The 17,890-nt window shown below is 40.7% G+C and overlaps 1 protein-coding gene across 14 annotated transcripts in view; it reads right to left on the bottom strand.

The window, feature by feature from the left end:
* Positions 1-17,890, bottom strand: part of USP54 (ubiquitin specific peptidase 54) — a 131,311-nt gene that overhangs the window by 5,408 nt on the left and 108,013 nt on the right. For 6 of the 14 annotated variants that reach the window (XR_004522539.2, XM_033842036.2, XM_033842038.2 and 3 more), the window contains 5 exons: positions 15,541-15,660; positions 14,413-14,608; positions 11,003-12,381; positions 2,747-2,865; positions 2,003-2,143 (listed from right to left, as the gene is read on the bottom strand). Coding sequence is in view for 12 of the 14 variants with exons in the window: in XM_033842036.2 (XP_033697927.1) it covers positions 2,003-2,143; positions 2,747-2,865; positions 11,003-12,381; positions 14,413-14,608; positions 15,541-15,660 (1,955 nt within the window). In the remaining 2 variants the exon portion in view is untranslated. Of the gene's footprint in view, positions 1-2,002; positions 2,144-2,746; positions 2,866-10,309; positions 10,644-11,002; positions 12,382-14,412; positions 14,609-15,540; positions 15,661-17,890 lie in introns of those variants that run through there. The other 8 variants (XM_033842037.2, XM_073793443.1, XM_073793445.1 and 5 more) reach the window with 5 other exon arrangements.

Below are 17,890 nucleotides of genomic sequence, written 5' to 3'. Positions count from 1 at the left end.
CTTTCTATCTCTCTGGTCTCTTTTACCAAGTCTCCTTTTCGGGTTCTTCAGAAGAACCACCTCAAATCTGATACTCTTCAGGGATATGTCCTGGTTCCTCGCCTCTTTTTGTAATACTCTTTTCCTCTTTTTAGTGGCTATGATTCTCGAATCTCAATTTCAAGTTTATATGTCTCACAACCAAAGGCCTACCAGATACCTGTCTCCACTCAAGCTTAATATATCCAAAATTGCAGATATCTCTCCCCCCAAATATATTCCTGCTTCTCCTCCCTCAAATATTATCATTATCAACCTACAACTCCTAGATATTATCCTTGATTCTCCTTTCTCCATATCCAGGCAAGCAGGTACCAAACACATTAATTTTTACTTCCTAATTGGCTCTCCAGTATGTCCACTTCTATCCTCCTGAACTCCTTACTGTGGTTCATGATATGACCCTTGTTTATAGTGTTTCCAGTCCCACTTGTCAATACTCTCCATCCTTCCCTCACCAGACTCTAATCATGCCATACCAATGAGCTTCTTTTAACTCAGTTAATGTCTGCTTCAGGTCCCTTTATCTGCTACATTCTTTTTACTTCCTGTAGGAAGACTTCCCTGATTCTTCAAGCCTGGTTTAGATGTCCCCTCTATTATGCTTCCATAGCATTAAATCCTATCATATTATATTACAATTGTTTATTTATCTGTCTCCCCCAGTAGACTGTAAAGTTATGAGAGCAGGGACTGTATCTAGCTCACTCACCACCACTTCCCCAGCATCTGGCACAATACCTAGAACATAAGCTCAAAAAGCATTTGTTTAAAAGAATGAATTGGGACTTCCCTGGCAGTCCAGTGGTTAAGACTTCGGCTTCCAATGCAGGGGTTGTGGGTTCGATCCCTGGCAGGGAGCTAAGATCCCACAGGCTTCGTGACCAAAAAACCAGAACATAAAACAGAAGCAATTTTGTAACAAATTCAATAAAGACTTTAAAAAAATGGTCCACATCAAAAAAATAAAAAAAAGAACGAATCAATGAATAAATGAATGATACAGAAGTCAGGACAAAGGAAGCCAACTCTCCTAGGAAAATAACAATTTGCCATTAAAGGTATATGAGAACAAATATTGGGAAGAAAAGGCCACCTTTTCCAAAAAGAATGGCCAACTGTTCAAAGCTCTTTAGAAACTTATGAGCAATAAACTGGAAAAAATGACTACCTCTAGGGAAAGAAGTTGGATCTGAAGAAGTGGTGGAAGAGACAGTTTTCTTTTTGTACATTTTTATATCACATATTTAAGACCTGTTTTTTAGTATTTATCAAACTGACCTGGTGAGCATGCTTCAATATACTGGTGCTTTGTATCCTGACCCCTACTGAAATAAAAATTCAACTTGCTTTGGGCAAGTGTGTGAAATTCTCAAAAGGCACGTTTTAGAAACCCAACCACTGAAACTATTTGAATTAGCTGATCTCTGCTGACTTGGGTGTCCCTGTCCCTTTCACATATAGACTACTGCATTAATGCCATATGAAAAGCCCCAAGGATGAGGATTTTAAATCATTTTCCTTCTCTTGCTAATGTACATGCTTCATTTCAGCTTGAAAGCACACTGGACCCTACTCAGTCATGTACTAGGATGGGGAAGAAAAGGCAAAAAAATACTCCAACCCATCTCTTATCTTCTTCCTTTGATTAGTACAGTGGGTTCTAACCCAGTCAGCAGCAGTGGCTTCTCCAAGACTCCTCTTGAGGCTGCTAGTACTCTTCTCATCCTGGGGAAGCCTATAATACACCTTCCAGAACTGCTACAGAGAAGGGACATTCTTCTAGGCTCCAAGTAAATGTGTGTCAAGAAAATAATGACTATGTGTCCTCATTTTTGCTGAGTGCCTATGGCTTTCCCCCAGATTACAACTTTCAGCTTCTCCTGCCCCTTCACCTGCAGTATATTTTTACCTAGCAAGAGAAAGAGGATGCTCTGAATAGATAGACCCTGATTCTACTTACAAAACTGTGGGAAGAGACTGGGACGTCCTCCCTCTCTGAGACAACGGTGCCACTGAGACTGCGTGAGATGCGCCGAAAGTTCTCTGCACCATACTGATCATCCTCCCCACACTCCCTGCTGGGGCCTCGGCCAGGTGCAGCCTTCAAACACACAGACACACACAGGCAGACACAGAACACCAGACATGTGGTTTTCCCACAGACCCTGTCCCGAGGGATATGGGAGAGAATAGGGTAAGACTCACTAGTAGATATCTGAATTAGACGTATTTAAAAGGTAGTGGCCATGTGGCAATCTCCTCTCACTCAAAAGAAGCCCAATCTGGGACGAAGTGAGAGAGTAGCATTGACATATGTACACTACCAAATGTAAAATAGATAGCTAGTGGGAAGCAGCCGCATAGCACAGGGAGATCAGCTCAGTGCTTTGTGACCACCTAGAGGGGTGGGATAGGGAGGGTGGGAGGGAGATGCAAGAGGGAGGGGATATGGGGATATAGGTATATGTATAGCTGATTCACTGTTATACAGCAGAAACTAACACAACATTGTAAAGCAATTATACTCCAATAAAGATGTTAAAAAAAAGAAAAAGAAGAAGCCCAATCATAGACCTTCTTCTCTTCCAACAGCCCCACATTACCATGCCGCTGCTTTACCACCAACCCTACCACTCATCTCTCTCCATAATTCTTTCCCAACACATCACCCCATGCCCAAAACTTTAGCACCTGAGGTGGCTACCTGAGAAGTAGACACTGTATTGGCTTCATGGAGACTGTGCTCTATTTCTGCTGTTGGGGTCTTTGAGAGATCAAGGCCAGGGGCTGAGCGCAACCTCCTTCCTACACCATCTGTAGAGCCTGAGGAGGAAAACATAAATACAGGTTGAAGCCATCTCTTCTCCTGGAGTCTAAACTCAGCCTGGCAGCACAAAACTCAGGAATTCTTGTTTCATTAAATAACAAATATGCATCTCTGAACCCACTGGAGGATGGGCTCCTGGAATGTAGAAACAGGAGTTTCAGAATATGGATAGCTTCCTATAAGACCATAAGGATCTCAGAACACAGGCCTTGAAGAACCTTGTTGAGAAAGGGCTCTGTGGACAGATAGCTGAATAGTAAATATAATCAGCTTTGCTTCTGTCAGCCTTGGGCCCAAGACTTATAATACATACAGAGGAAATTATCTGATATAGTAATTCTCTAGAGTGTCTGTGATGACAAAGGAACTATTATCTCCAGTCTGGTTAGGAATTGAAAATTATCATAGTAATCACATATTAAACCGACTCATTTTACAAAGTAGGAAAATGAGTTCCAGGATTTGACAAGTAGTAAGTAGTTTAACCAGGATTAAAACTCAAGTCTCTGCACTTACACTTCCAGTTATATACTATGAGCAGGAGCTCTTCAGCAACATTTTGTATGTGCAGTGCTCTTTTACTTCCCCCATTAGCTTCTCTCTTTTTTTTTTTTCCTGTACACGGGCCTCTCACTGTTGTGGCCTCTCCCGTTGCGGAGCACAGGCTCCGGACACGCAGGTTCAGTGGCCATGGCTCACGGGCCTAGCCGCTCCGCGGCATGTGGGATCTTCCCGGACCGGGGCACGAACCCGTGTTCCCTGCATTGGCAGGCGGACTCCCAAGCACTGCGCCAGCAGGGAAGCCCCAGCTTCTCTCTTTTCTTCACTTAAATTCTAAACAAATTCTAAATGTTTATCTCTTCCTCAAAATCTTGCGAGACTATTAAGAGATGAGCTGTTCCAAACTGGATATGTGACTCCCAAGGCGCTCACCCCAATACAACTAATTAAGCCTTCCATTCTGAAAATGCACACATCCTTGACCTACATTTGATATATATGTCTATTGCCAATTCATGTCTTGATTTGTTATTTTGATTCTGATATTGCTGATATACTAAGCAAGAAGGCCAGTTATTTTCAATATTTCCTTGTGCTTAAATGCAGTGGTTCCAATACTACCTCAGATTCATCTAGAACTTTTAAAAAATACAGCTTTGTGTACCTCTCTGCAGACCTACTGAATCAGAATCTTTCTGGCTGGAGCCTGGGAATATTTATTTTTAAAAGGTTTCCACAAAAAGCGTGGGAGAATATCCTCAAACATTGTTGGAAGAAATGTGAAATGTTATAGTTTTCCTAAAAAGCAATCTAGAGATAACCATTAAGACTGAAAATATATTTATCCTCTTAACCAATAGTTCTACTCCTGGGAATAAGAAGCAAAACTATCTGTTTATTGCGGCCTTGTTTGTAGTGGCCAAGAACTAGAAATAAAGTAATGCCCATCTATAGCAGAATGGCTAAATACATTACAGTATCCTCAATATCAAATATTGTCCAGCCACTAAAAAGAATGAATTGAGTTAAACTAGATGACTTAGAGGAATTTTCATCAAGTATTGTTGAGTTAAAGGAAAAAAATCTGTAATATTATCCCCAAACAAAAAAAACACTATATATGTAGGTCTATATAGGATTATATGAACAGAGAAATACAGAAATATGCACATTAGACTACTGTCTGAGAAGGTGGTGGGGGATAAATGGTAGGGATTGATTTGAGGGAAGGAGAGAGAAACAAAAATTGTCTGTAGTAAAAACAACATAGGAACTTCCCTGGCTGTCTAGTGGTTAAGAATCTGCCTTACAATGAAGGGTACATGGGTTCGATCCCTGGTCAGGGACTAAGATCCCACATGCCATGGGGCAAGTAAGCCCATGCCCCGTAACTACTGAGCATGTAGGCCACAACTAGAGAGCCCATGTGCCACAACTACTGAGCCCACGTGCTCTGGAGCCTGCACGCTCTGGAGCCCGTGCACCACAGCTACAGAGAAGCCTGCCCAGCGCAGCAAGGGGCACATATACCGCAACGGAAGATCCTGCATGCCACAACTAAGACCCGACGCAGTCAAAAATAAAATAAAATAAAATAAATAAATAAATATAAAACAACAACAATCATGTGTGCTATGATCCCATTTATATAAAATTATTCTGGGCTTCCCTGGTAGTGCAGTGGTTAAGAATCTGCCTGCCAATGCAGGGGACACAGGTTCGAGCCCTGGTCCAGGAAGATCCCACATGCCACGGAACAACTAAGCCCTTGCACCACAACTACTGAGCCTGTGCTCTAGAGCCCGTGAGCCACAACTACTGAGCTTACGTGCCACAACTACTGAAGCCCATGTGCCTAGAGCCTATGCTCTGCAACAAGAGAAGTCATCGCAATGAGAAGCCCGCGCACTGCAACAAAGAATAGCCCCTGCTCGCTGCAACTAGAGAAAGCCCGCGCACAGCAACGAAGACCCAACGCAGCCAAAAATAAATAAATTTATTTTAAAAATAATAATAATAAAATTTTTCTTCCTTTTTTAAAAAAACCCATTCTTCAGGTGACTATGATGGACAGCCAGATTTAAGAATTACAGCTGTAATGGTTAGAATTTGGTGCTCCTCTAATCAAGTCAAGTGTGATTCCTACCTAGACAATAAGGTAGCCATTGGAACCTCCTGAAGAGAGTAGACACTGATTCCTTTAAAGATACTTAAACAGAGGTGGAGGTGGCCTTCTGTAAGGAGTACTGTTGAGGGGACTTCTTGATTTGATAGAATTAAGGTGACATCTACTCACTGATCAATAGTAACAAGAAGAAAGACTACCAGACATTATGTACTTCTTGATATGATATAAGAAGTCTAAGTACTACCTATGAAATATTCTTATTTTTAAAAAGTAAACCTGATTTTAATCAAGAATCAAACCTTCTAGCCCTAAGTACCAAGTTATAGGGAAAAAGAGGGTCTTAGGAGAACATGTTTTAAAAACAAAATGACAACAAAAAAACCTCTCCTAGAATATAATCTAAAACGTGGAAGACAAATGACCAAATTTCTTCAACAAATAAATGGCAAGGGGAAAAAAGAGACAGGAATCTTACAGGCTTAAAAGAAGCCTTGAGACACATCAACAAAATGCAATGTGTGGATCTTGTTTGGATTCTGATTCGAAATAAACCAACTGTGAAAAGACACCTGTGGAACAATTGAAAAAAATTGAATACTGGCTAGTTACTGTATTATATTAAGAAATTATTGCTAATTTTTTAGGTATAATAATATTATAGTTCTGCGTTTTAAAAGAGTCTTTATTTCTTAGAGATACATTCCAAACTATTTATGGAGGAAATGATATAATGTCTGGGATTTGCTTTAAAATAATCCAGTGGGGAGGGAAAGTGGCAGGGGCGGGGGAGGGGTCCCTAAATCAAAATCAGCCATCGGTTGATAATTGATAATCATCTTGGAAGTTAGTGATAAGAACAAGGGGGTGATTATAGCATTTACTCTTTATTTTAGAATATATTTGAAGTTATCCATAACAAAACATTATTTTTAATTTTTAAGATGATGTGTGAGCAACTTCAAACTACTATGAAATTTAGAATATAGGTCAAGGGCAGTGTTCACATAACCCTTTAGGAACTATAGTCATGTCAAAACTAATCTGGTTGCAAAATACCACATTCTATATGATTCTATTTATATGAAATGTCCAAAATAGGTCATCTATAGGCAGAAAATAGATTAGAGGTTTACTGGGGAGTGAATACTAATGGGTACAGGATTTCTTTTGGGGGTGATGAAAAAATACTTTAACTGATTGTGGTAATGGATGGACAACTCTGTCAATATCCTAAAAAACCACTAAATTGTACACTTTAAATAGGTGAATTGTCCAGTACATAAATTATATATCAATAAAGCTTTCTTTTTTTTAAAGCAATAAGTCATACAGAGAAAGACAAATACTATATGATCACACTTATATGTGGAATCTTTAAAAAAGCCAAACTCATAGAAACAGAGAATGGAATGGTAGCTGCCAGGAGCCAGGGGGTGGGGGGAATATAGAGATGCTGATCAAAGGGTACACATCATTTCCACTTATAAGATGAATAAGTTCTGAGGATCTAATGTATAGCATGGTGACTATGGTTAACAATATTGTATTACTATATACCTGAAAGTTGCTAAGACAGTAAATCTTTTTTTTTATTATTTATTTATTTATTTATTTATTTTTGCGGTACACGGGCCTCTCACTGTTGTGGCCTCTCCCGTTGCGGAGCACAGGCTCCGGACGCGCAGGCTCAGCGGCCATGGCTCACGGGCCCAGCCGCTCCGCGGCATGTGGGATCTTCCCGGACCGGGGCACGAACCCGTGTCCCCTGCATCGGCAGGCGGACTCCCAACCACTGCGCCACCAGGGAAGCCCCAAGACAGTAAATCTTAAATGTTCTCACCACAAAAAAAAAGAAAGAAAGATATTGTAATTAGGTATGGTGATGGCTGTGTTAATTAACTTTGCTGTGGTAATCATTTTGCAATATATACATGTATCAAACCATCACACTGTAGACCTTAAACTTATACAGTGTTATTTGTCAACTATATCAATAAAATTGGAGAAAAAAAGTAATTTGGTGCTTAATAAATGCTTTACAATAAGATAAAGCAAGACTCCCCTAAAGATATATTCTGTCATATATGGATCCTAACTGGCATTTTCCTTCATCGTCCACTTCTTGATTTATTCCACTGATCTCTTCTTTATTCTGCCACGTCAGTTCTGAAAGACTCAATTTAAAAAAGAGACTCTAAAAAAAATAAAAATAAAATAAAAATAAAAAAGAGACTCTAACCAAAATAAAACCTAGTTTGGTTTCACAAGTTGTTTTGAGGACTGATTCATTAACTGGATTTTTTAAATTAGTTTTTGTTCACTATTAAGTAAAAATTAATGGTTGCTAGGTACGCTTTCATACTGTTTTCAGAAGTATAGGGCTTCCCTGGTGGTGCAGTGGTTAAGAGTCCGCCTGCCGATGCAAGGGACACGGGTTCGTGCCCCAGTCCGGGAAGATCCCCCATGCCGCGGAGAGGCTGGGCCGGTGAGCCAAGGCCGCTGAGCCTGCGCGTCCGGAGCCTGTGCTCCGCAATGGGAGGGGCCACAACAGTGAGAGGCCCGCTTACCGCAAAAAACAAACAAACAAACAAAAAAAACCAGAAGTATAATCTTCCTGAATTTGCCAGTATGTATCAAGAGATTTTTTAAAGTTTATAACCTTCAACTAGTTATTACCCTTCAAAAAGTTTATCCTAAGGAGTTTATCAGAAATGTGGCCAAACTCTTAAGTATAAGGATATTCATCACAATGCTGTATTATCAAAAAATTTTAAGTAACCTAAATATTCAACCACAGTAGAATGGTTGAATATATTATGGTGTATTTATATGCAGCATATTATAGTCATTAAAAGTAGTTTTTTCCAAAGGGAAAATGCTTATGGATATAATGTAAGAAATCATGGGACTAAACTATATACATATATTATAATTCAGCTTTTTGTAAAAACAAAACAAATAAATATATAGTATATATGCATAAAAAACAAAACCAGAAGCAACATAGATGGAGATTATTATATTAAGTGAAGTAAGTCAGAGAAAGACAAATATAATACGATATCACTTATACGTGGAATCTAAAAAAATGACACAAATGAACTTATTTACAAAACAGAAATACTACAGACTCACAGACGTAGAAAACAAACTTATGGTTACCAAAGGGGAAAGAGGGGGAGGGATAAAATGGGTGTTTGGGATTAACATATACACACTACTATATATAAAATAGATAAACAACAAGGACCTTCTGCATGGCACAGGGAACTATATTCAATATTTTGTAATACCTATAATGGAAAAAATCTGAAAAAGAATATATATATATATATACACACACACACACATATATATATATATATATACATATATATATGAACTAAATCACTTTGCTGTACACCTGAAACTAACACAACTTTGTAAATCAACTATACTTCAATTTAAAAAAAAGTATGTCACGACACTATTGATACTATGTATAAAATAGATAACTAATGAGAACATATTGTATAACACAGGGAATTCTACTTAGTGCACTGTGATGACCTGAATGGGAGGGAAGTCCGGAAGGGAGGGGATATATGTATATGTATGGCTGATTAATTTTGCTGTACAGTAGAAACTAATACAACATTGTAAAGCAACTATACTCCAATAAAAATTAATTAGAAAAAAAAAGTAAACTAGGGGAAATTTGGAAAAAAAAAAAAGTATGTCAACCAGAGGTGGGGGGCGGCAACCCAAAGCCAGAAGTAAACTCATGAAACTACTGCCAGGGTTATCAATGATTTTTGTTATTTTATATATTTTCAAAACCATCTACAATAAAAAATGTTGCTATCTGGGGTAACATAAGGTTTGTTTTGTTTTGTTTGTAATATAATGTTTGACATTCAATTGGTTAGTTCAGTTTTAATTGCAATATATTTTTATATGTGTTTATGATTCTTAAAATACTTGACATTCGTATATTCTTTCTCCCTTATATTAGAGAGGAAGCTAATTGAGGCAAACTCCAACTTTTCCTCATTCTTTGTAATCTTCCCATACTGCCCTGTCCTATGTATTAATACCTAAGGAGCACTTAATAAATGTTATTGCAAAGTTTACACTAGAGTGGAGATGCTAAAAAACATATCTTAATATTAAATCTTATATTTATATGATATCCCCCACTCTGATGCTCCTGGGAATATAGCAGATTTTCAATAACCACTTGTTTGGTTATAATTAAATATTGGTTGCCTGCATGCAAAGAACTATACCACCTAAACTGAAGATAAATTTCTGAGTTTAATTTTACAGAATCATACATATCATTTAAAGAGTTGGAAGGTATCTTTAAAAAATAAAATCATTGGGGCTTCCCTGGTGGCACAGTGGTTGAGAATCTGCCTGCCAATGCAGAGGACACGGTCTGGGAAGAGCCCTGGTCCAGGAAGATGCCACATGCCGCGGAGCAGCTGGGCCATTGCACCACAACTACTGAGCCTGCGCTCTAGAGCCCGCGAGCCACATCTACTGAGCCCACATGCCCCAAATACTGAAGCCCACGCGCCTAGAGCCCGTGCTCCACAACAGGAGAAGCTACCGCAATGAGAAGCTTGCGCACCGCAACAAAGAGTAGCCCCGTTCTCCACAATCAGAGAAAAGCCCACGCGCAGCAACGAAAACCCAATGCAGCCAAAAACAATAAATAAATAAATAAATTTTAAAAATAATAATAATAAAATAAAATAAAATCATTGAACCAATTCTCTCATCTTATAAGTAAAAACTTGGATATTAAATGACTTGTCCAAATTTTTACTGACAGTTAATGATGGAGACAGAACAATACTTCAGGCTTTGGAGTTCTTAAGTACATCAATCTTAAGTTATAAATATCCTTCATGTCTTCAGTTTACAGAACTAATTCTGTGCTGTGCATTTAACATTAGACTTCACTCTTCACACAACATAATCTCACAAAGAGTCGGTGAACAGGTACCCTACAAGCATACCACCTTGAAAATTCTAAACCTGGTAGTTCCTGAACGGATCAGGGAAGGTCTTGATATTGCTGGTTCAGTACGATCTGGATATGCCACACTGGAGACTTGGCTCAACGTGAACATCCTCATTGCAAGTTGGAGCTTGTTCCTAAGCCATAGAAGAATGACTTTTCCTCCAGCCTCCCATATCTCATGCTAAGTCACTCTCAAAGGCCTAGGAACCACTCCTTAGCATTCATACTCAGCAGCCCTGGGCAAATACTCACTGGTCTCTTTAGAAGGAGGGAACTAGCTTGTGAGTGATGATTCTGCCCCCATTCTCCACTCTAGCCAGAAAAATGTCTAGCCCTTGTCATGAAGTCTTTATGAATAAAGTCAGAAGTTCTACTGCTGCCTCCTAAGCTGAGGATATTATTTACATAGAACACCATCCCCCTTCTGATCTTATCTTCCTGCCTTCAGCTTTTCGATGCCCCCCACACCCCCTGCCCCTGGTTGCATTCTTACCTGTTTGGCTCAGTGGGTTCCAGGCCACTTCCTGCTGCCCCCATCCAGAAGAGCCAGATTGAGAAACCTGAAGACTGGCCTGGTAGAGAGACTCCAATTCTGAGGTCTCCTGCTCTGTGTCTTGGTTCCAATGTGGATGCAAAAGGATGTGGTTTCTTTCTGGATAAGTTACACAGGTATGGGAATCAGGAGGGGAGGACTTCATTCCTGGCCCAGGGACCCCAAGCTGAGAATCACAAAGCCTTGTAACATTCAACCAGGAATCCAAAGGCAAGGAAGTTCCCAAGTTGACACTGCTGCCCAGCTCCTTAGGCCTAGCATCTCTCACTTGAGACGGTTTCCCATGGTAAATACCTGACTCTGCCAACCTGGACTGTCCTCCCCTAGAAGTTTCACCATTAGGCAGCCCAGAGTTCATGGCAAGAGAAGGATGATCAGCAGGCTCTCCCCAGGAAGGCAGTCTGTTCCTACCATCCACAGAGGGTTGTTGTTTTGCCCAAGGCCAATGACCTTTCCCTTGACCCTGTGGGAATGGAGGCTTTGAGTCAGAAAGGGAAGAGTCCTTCCTTAGACTGTTGGGCAAACTTCTATCCTGGGAACCTGTACCAACCCTTGTGGAGGTGCCCTGCATCCTCTGGAACTGCTCTGCCAGAGAGTGGACAAGCCCCTTTGCGGTAGGAAACTCTGGCCTATAGGGCTCCTCGCTGCCTCCGTCCACTTTTGAAGTCAATGAAGTTTTGAGGCTTTGGGTTTGGAGGCATTGGTTAGTTTTCTGTAAGGTATTAGGAGAGTGAAGCACAGAAGAGGAAGGAGCAGGCATTATGGAGTGGCAGGCCCTGTACAGAGAAAGGCTGGGCTGAGCTGATGAACTTGAAGGACCACAGCCTAGACTGTGTGCATCTCCTCTCTCAGAGGTGGTTGTTCCAGTTGGGTATAGCCAAGGCATCACCTGGGATGAGTCAGCAGGATCCCTCTTTTCTTGAAATAGCTGTTCTTGATCAGTGCCTCTTCCTCCTTGTTGGGGGAACCTTGTGCAGCTGCTGTTGTCCCCCCTGTAGCTTTGCAGCTCACCCTCTGGTTCCCAACCATGATGAGAATTCTTCTCAGTTCTCCCTGGTGTTTTATGTAAGCCCTGCCTGTGGAACACAGAGGGGTCAATGCTGTCCACCTCAACAGAAGTAAGAAGGTTCGAGGCAGACCCACCAGAGGAATTGTGCTGTGGAGCAGACAGGGCAGATGACTCTGGGAATAATGGCGAGTGTGACTCATGGCAGGAAGCGGATGAGTAGGTGAAAGAACTGGCCCCAAACTCTGTATTCATGTAGGGTTCCAGTTGGGCCTCCTGGCTTAACAATACTTGGAGCGGGATAGGCTGTTCACTGAAATAAACAGAGAGAGCCAGTCATAAGCTGTCTTAATTGACAAGATCACTTACAAAAATAACTGTTCATTTGGTTTCCATTTCTAGCTACTCACAGAGGTAATGGTGAAAATAAATGGAAAGACAAGCATAAGTAGAGTCAACAGATCAGAGGTTCACAAGAGAAGGCACATAGTCGGCTCACACCTAAGTAACAGGTAATATTAATTCTCTTTATTAAATACCCTCATCAAAGTTGCCCACAGTAATAGTAAATAAAGCTCTTGCTAATATTCTTCATTCCCTGTAAAGTCCCATTCCAATCATATTCTACTTACAAATTCAAAAACAAAAATTGCTCATGCCATATGCAAATGACAATAGAAGGTAAGCAAAGCCTAGAAATCACTCATCCCTAGGGTCCTGAGAGGCAGATCAGCCAAAAGAACCAGAAGGCCACATTTACAGAGTACAGGATGATTTGGGCTCCTGGGATTAATATAAAAATCAACCATTTCAAATTTTTTTTTTTTTTTTTCTTTTTTTAGTACGCGGGCCTCTCACTGTTGTGGCCTCTCCCGTTGCGAAGCAGAGGCTCCGGACGTGCAGGCTCAGCGGCCATGGCTCACGGGCCCAGCCGCTCCACGGGCATGTGGGATCTTCCCGGACCGGGGCACAAACCCATGTCCCCTGCACCGGCAGGCCGACTCTCAACCACTGCGCCACCAGGGAAGCCCTCAAATGTATTTTTATAATCTGGATTTGGTTGTATTTGTTTACTGAGATATTTCCCCAAAGTAATGTGCTGTGACTCTCTTGAGATTTGGGAGTGGAAGTAGGGATTAACTGCAGTTAGATTTCTTACTAATTGTTTTGTATTTCTGACCTAAAGAACTCAGGGCTAGAAGCACTTAGATAAAACCTCAATCACTCACACACATCTAATGGCAGAAGTTTTCTGAAAAGAGTTTAGCTGCCTAAATTGCTTATAATCAAAACACATCTCTGATCAGATTCTCAAATTAGCATTCAGCGAATGCGGTAAACAATAGGAGAAAAGAAGAAAGAAGAAGATCCTAGCTATGAGCATTAAATTTGAATGATAATACACTATAAACTTTTGTGGGCATAGTCATTCAATCACCCTTACAACATTTTGAAGAATATGATATTACTTATAAGGAAAGCCTAATGGAGTCAAACAGACCTGGATTTAAATTCCATGCTTCTACCACTTACTAGCTGAGTAATCCTGGGTACCTTACTTATCTCATCCTCTCTGAGCCTGAGTTTTCTTATTTATAAACCATTGCTAAATAGTAATCCCTGTCTCCTAAGGTTATTGTGAGAATTAGATAAAATAAAACATAAAAGAGTTTAGCTTAGTGCCTGAGCAAATATTCAAAAAATGTTAGCTTCTTTTATAATGTTTATATTCTGAAAACTACTCAGGCTTGTTAACAGCCAAAATTAATTCTTACTTAAATCTATCTATTCTCAGTAACAGCCAATTTCAAGGGCTAAAATGGGGAAACTACACCAATGGCCATGGGGACTTTTTTCCTACTCCTGACCATAGGGAAGCAAAACAAAGGGAATCTTTGTGTCTCCTCTCAACGGATCAATCAGAGCAAGGAAGACTGCTTTCTCTACTTCCTTGAGGGACAGGAAGCACTGAAATCCCAAAATAAATCACACGGTTTCTACTGCAAAGTGAAATGTAATTCAGATTGCCATGTCTAAGACCATAATATGTACAAATTTAATAGTCATGTTATTACACAAGTCCAGAGACAAACTCACCCACAGGAAATATAGACAAGTGGTCTATTTATTATGCTATACTCTCTGCATCTTTCTAGGAACTATTAAGAAAAGGACCAGCAGTGGGATGAGCTTTTCATTGTATGTCTGACCTGAGAGAAGAAATCTTTTCAGAGGACTCTTCTCTCTCCCCTGGAGTCGCCAAGACAATGAGAGCTGGCTATGGAGCACCCATGGTCACTTCCTCCCCTGGCGTCCATAAACTACAATGGTTCCCAGGCACTACCTTGTTGGCTGAGGGAGGGCTCCCCTCTGTGAGGGGAGGCAGGCTGAGGGCTGCGACGGCGGCTGAGATGGTTGCTGCTGCTGCATGCGATCCTGCAGGCTCCGTGCTTTTCGAATAGTGATTTGCAGCTTCTTATCGACTAGGGCTCTGCTGTGCGTGCTAGAGCTGGCACCATGCAGGGCAAGTCTTAGTTTAGCTAAAATGCAAAAGAAAATATAGCAGAAACAGAACACAAAAATACAAACAAAAATAAAAAGAATAAAATTCAACCAAAAATGAGCAAAGATATGCAGTAAAACTCAAAATATGCAGCAGGAATACAAGGCGTGGACCATGCATATGTTGTCCAGGGCACAGAGCTGCCTCTGGCTATAAGGAACATTCATGGAAGCCATGGAGGCCAAACAGGTTAATTCAAATTTAAAAAACAAACAAAAAGCTAAACTAAAATGAGTCAGGAAGATAAACTGGTGCTTCCATCTTAGACGTTGCCACTCTCATTGTCCTTTGCAACTGACCTGTCCGACTCTGGTCTCCATTCTCTGCTCCCATCTCCCCCTTCCTGATGGCCAACAGCAGAAATAAGATCCAAACCTGCATCTGTCTTTATAGAACACAGTTTCTTGTGGGTCACATTAAAGAACCAGATACAAATTCTAAGCCTTAGTCCCTTGCTGTAACCTTATGGTGCAGCATAACAGGAAGGCAGGGGAGAAACATAAAAAATCAAATATGCAATACAAAGTCACAGGCCTGGGAAGTCACAGTCAATTTATTCATTTCTTCCTGCCCTAAGCTCCACCTCACTAGTCAGTAACTAGAGAAAGAGCAGACTAACCTCACATCTGAAATCTAACTTTATTTTGGGATTAGAAGGTAGGTCTGGCTGGATAGTTCATTTGTAGACTTCTGCTGAGGTTTTCCCAGTAAATATCCATAGGCCACAGTGACAACGCCTAGCACATTTAGAAATCTGAAGGGCAAAAGATAGCTAAAGTGCCTCAGTTTGGGGGAGTGACAGTGAGGAGACTTAAAAGCTGTTTATATCCTATCTGAGTGACGACACTAATAATACCTATTGTGAAGTTAGTGAAAAGTGCCATAGCCATAGCGGTTAAAGTTACTTACAGATAGCTTCGTTACAGAGAGCCAAAGCGGCAGCACAGTCTCCCTTCTGTTCCAGATGCAGCGACTCTTCAAACACTGAATCTGCCTCTTGTAGGGACCTCTCAAAGCCGTCACTCCTCCCTGAAAGGGCCAGCACTTTTCATTTTCATAACAATCTGTTCCAACTTTTCCTATGTGCTGTTTTTTCCCTTCAGTGCACATAGATCATTGCTGCTGAGCCTCTGGTCCACCCTTACTCCAACTGACCATTACTATTAAGAATTCTCTGAAACACGTAGGACATCCATTTTTGCCTTAGCTGAGACTTTACCAAAGCCATGAAAGAGGGGCATGTCATTGTCCACCACATATTCCAACTCCAAGACCTCTAAGGGAGGCCCTCAAGGAAAGAACAAAGTACTGTCTATAATAGAAGGGTGGGTTCTTATGCCTGGAACTGACGTGCTTCTCTACAGTGCAACAAGATACATCTTGGCAACCTGTGTTCAACGCCCCAGATCTCCACCAAGACCTCCACTGCTGTGTTAAGGCAAAAGTGGCTTCAGTACTCTGTGAAAAGCCATCTGTAACACTTCTTTCCTACATAATTCATAGTTTTCTTTGTACCACCTGCACCTGGAAAATCAATACCCCTCTTGGGCACAGGTGTTCTACGGTTCCTAACTTCAATGTATCTACCAGGCCAGTGGAAATGCCCTTGTTCTTGGTTTGCACACACATACCTTTCATCAGCACTGCTAAGTATTTACTTCTATCATGCCCTTGCTCACCAAACCTACTGTAAAAAAGTCACCTTCCCTTGCAGTGAGCATAAGATGTTGCTTCCTCCCCTGAAAGTGAATGTGTGCCAAAGCAGGTGCAGGACAGTCTAGGGACAGCGCCACATGAAAAGCAAGAAAGTACTGTAAGGGCAACTTTTGTAAAAGAATTCTCAAGTTTATATATCCCCTTGCCTTTTACTCACTCATAACCATAAATTAGTAGTAACCTGTAACCCAAGTTCACCTACAATGGGATTAATGGTGAGTTTTCACAAGCTCACAGGAAAAAAAAATCATTTCTCCCATAATGCACCTATCCTCCATTAACCTCCAGCTGTACATGGTAAGAAAAGCTCTTCCATACCCCTAACATTCACTCCCTAATTCACCAATAGCTTCGGAGAACAATGAGAAGGAAGTAGAAGTAACAAGTTGGTTCTGAAGATCTTGACATTTGGGTTCTACTCCACTGCTAGAGGTATGGTCCCTGGGGTAGGGGGTACTCAGGCCTGAAGTTTTCTCACTATATCTGAAATCAATTGAATCTATACAACCTTTATAATCAGAGGTGGTGGCTAGAGCAATTAAAACAAAAAAAGTTCTCTACAGAGATATAGGCAAACTATATAGTTGGTCAATGATTGTACTAAATTTTAATTCTTATCCTCTAGAATCTTAGCACTCCATTCCTTGCTCTAAACCAAAGTGTATGGAGAACTGACAATGAAATACAGCCAGAGGGATCCACTCTCAACTCTAAGGTACTACCCAACTGACAGAGCGGGGAGAAAGGCAAGGGAGGAAGATGACAAGACCCCTCTTTCAGAAGCAATATGAACCTGAGACACCAATGTGATATAGCTTAAGGACAAAAAGGAAGAAAAAACTATCGAAACATAGGGACATCTAAGAAATTAGGAATGGTAAACTAATTTGGAGACAAAAAACAATGCCTTGGAAAGTATAAAGCAACAACTGCCTTGAATCAAAAGACAGTAGGATTAGAAGAGAAAAGTAGCCCCCAAATAAGCCCAGGAAGTTTTCCTAAGTGTTGATAAGAAGAAAGAAGTGATCAAAAGAAAGCAGCCACCCAAAACAGCATCGGCTCCTATTCTTTACACTACTTTAGCACAATTTGTTGCATCTGGAGGTTCTGAATAATAAACTCATTTCATAGAAAAACACAGATATAGGTTTCAGGGCCTATTTAAAATAGATATCTCAGCCTTTTTGAACTCTTATTTTGAAGGCTAGTCTCTGCTGGTACAAAGTGATGTCCTAAAGCAATTGAAGGGAGAAAAAGTAACTAATGTGGGGCAGCTGGAGAAGCTGAAATAAAGTCCATGAAAATCATGTGAGATTGGGATATGAATCATCAGAGGATCAAAAGGAAATCAGGCTCTGTGTTCTTAGAACCTGTTTGGTAGATCCACTTCCCTGAAGCTCCAGGTAGGAAATCTCAAGGGCATATTTCTGCTGAGCGAGAAGAATTCCCCTCACTGTCAGTGTGGCTCACTCACTGCCTTTTTCTGCTGTTTCTGAATTGTGAGTAGTTTAATTTACATCTTATATAGCTGTTCATCAGAAAT

The sequence above is a fragment of the Tursiops truncatus genome, chromosome 16, assembly GCF_011762595.2.
Source record: "Tursiops truncatus isolate mTurTru1 chromosome 16, mTurTru1.mat.Y, whole genome shotgun sequence".
Classification (NCBI taxonomy): domain Eukaryota; kingdom Metazoa; phylum Chordata; class Mammalia; order Artiodactyla; family Delphinidae; genus Tursiops; species Tursiops truncatus.
The sequence above is the reverse complement of the archived record's forward strand: the minus strand, read 5'-3'. Positions and strand labels throughout refer to the sequence as shown.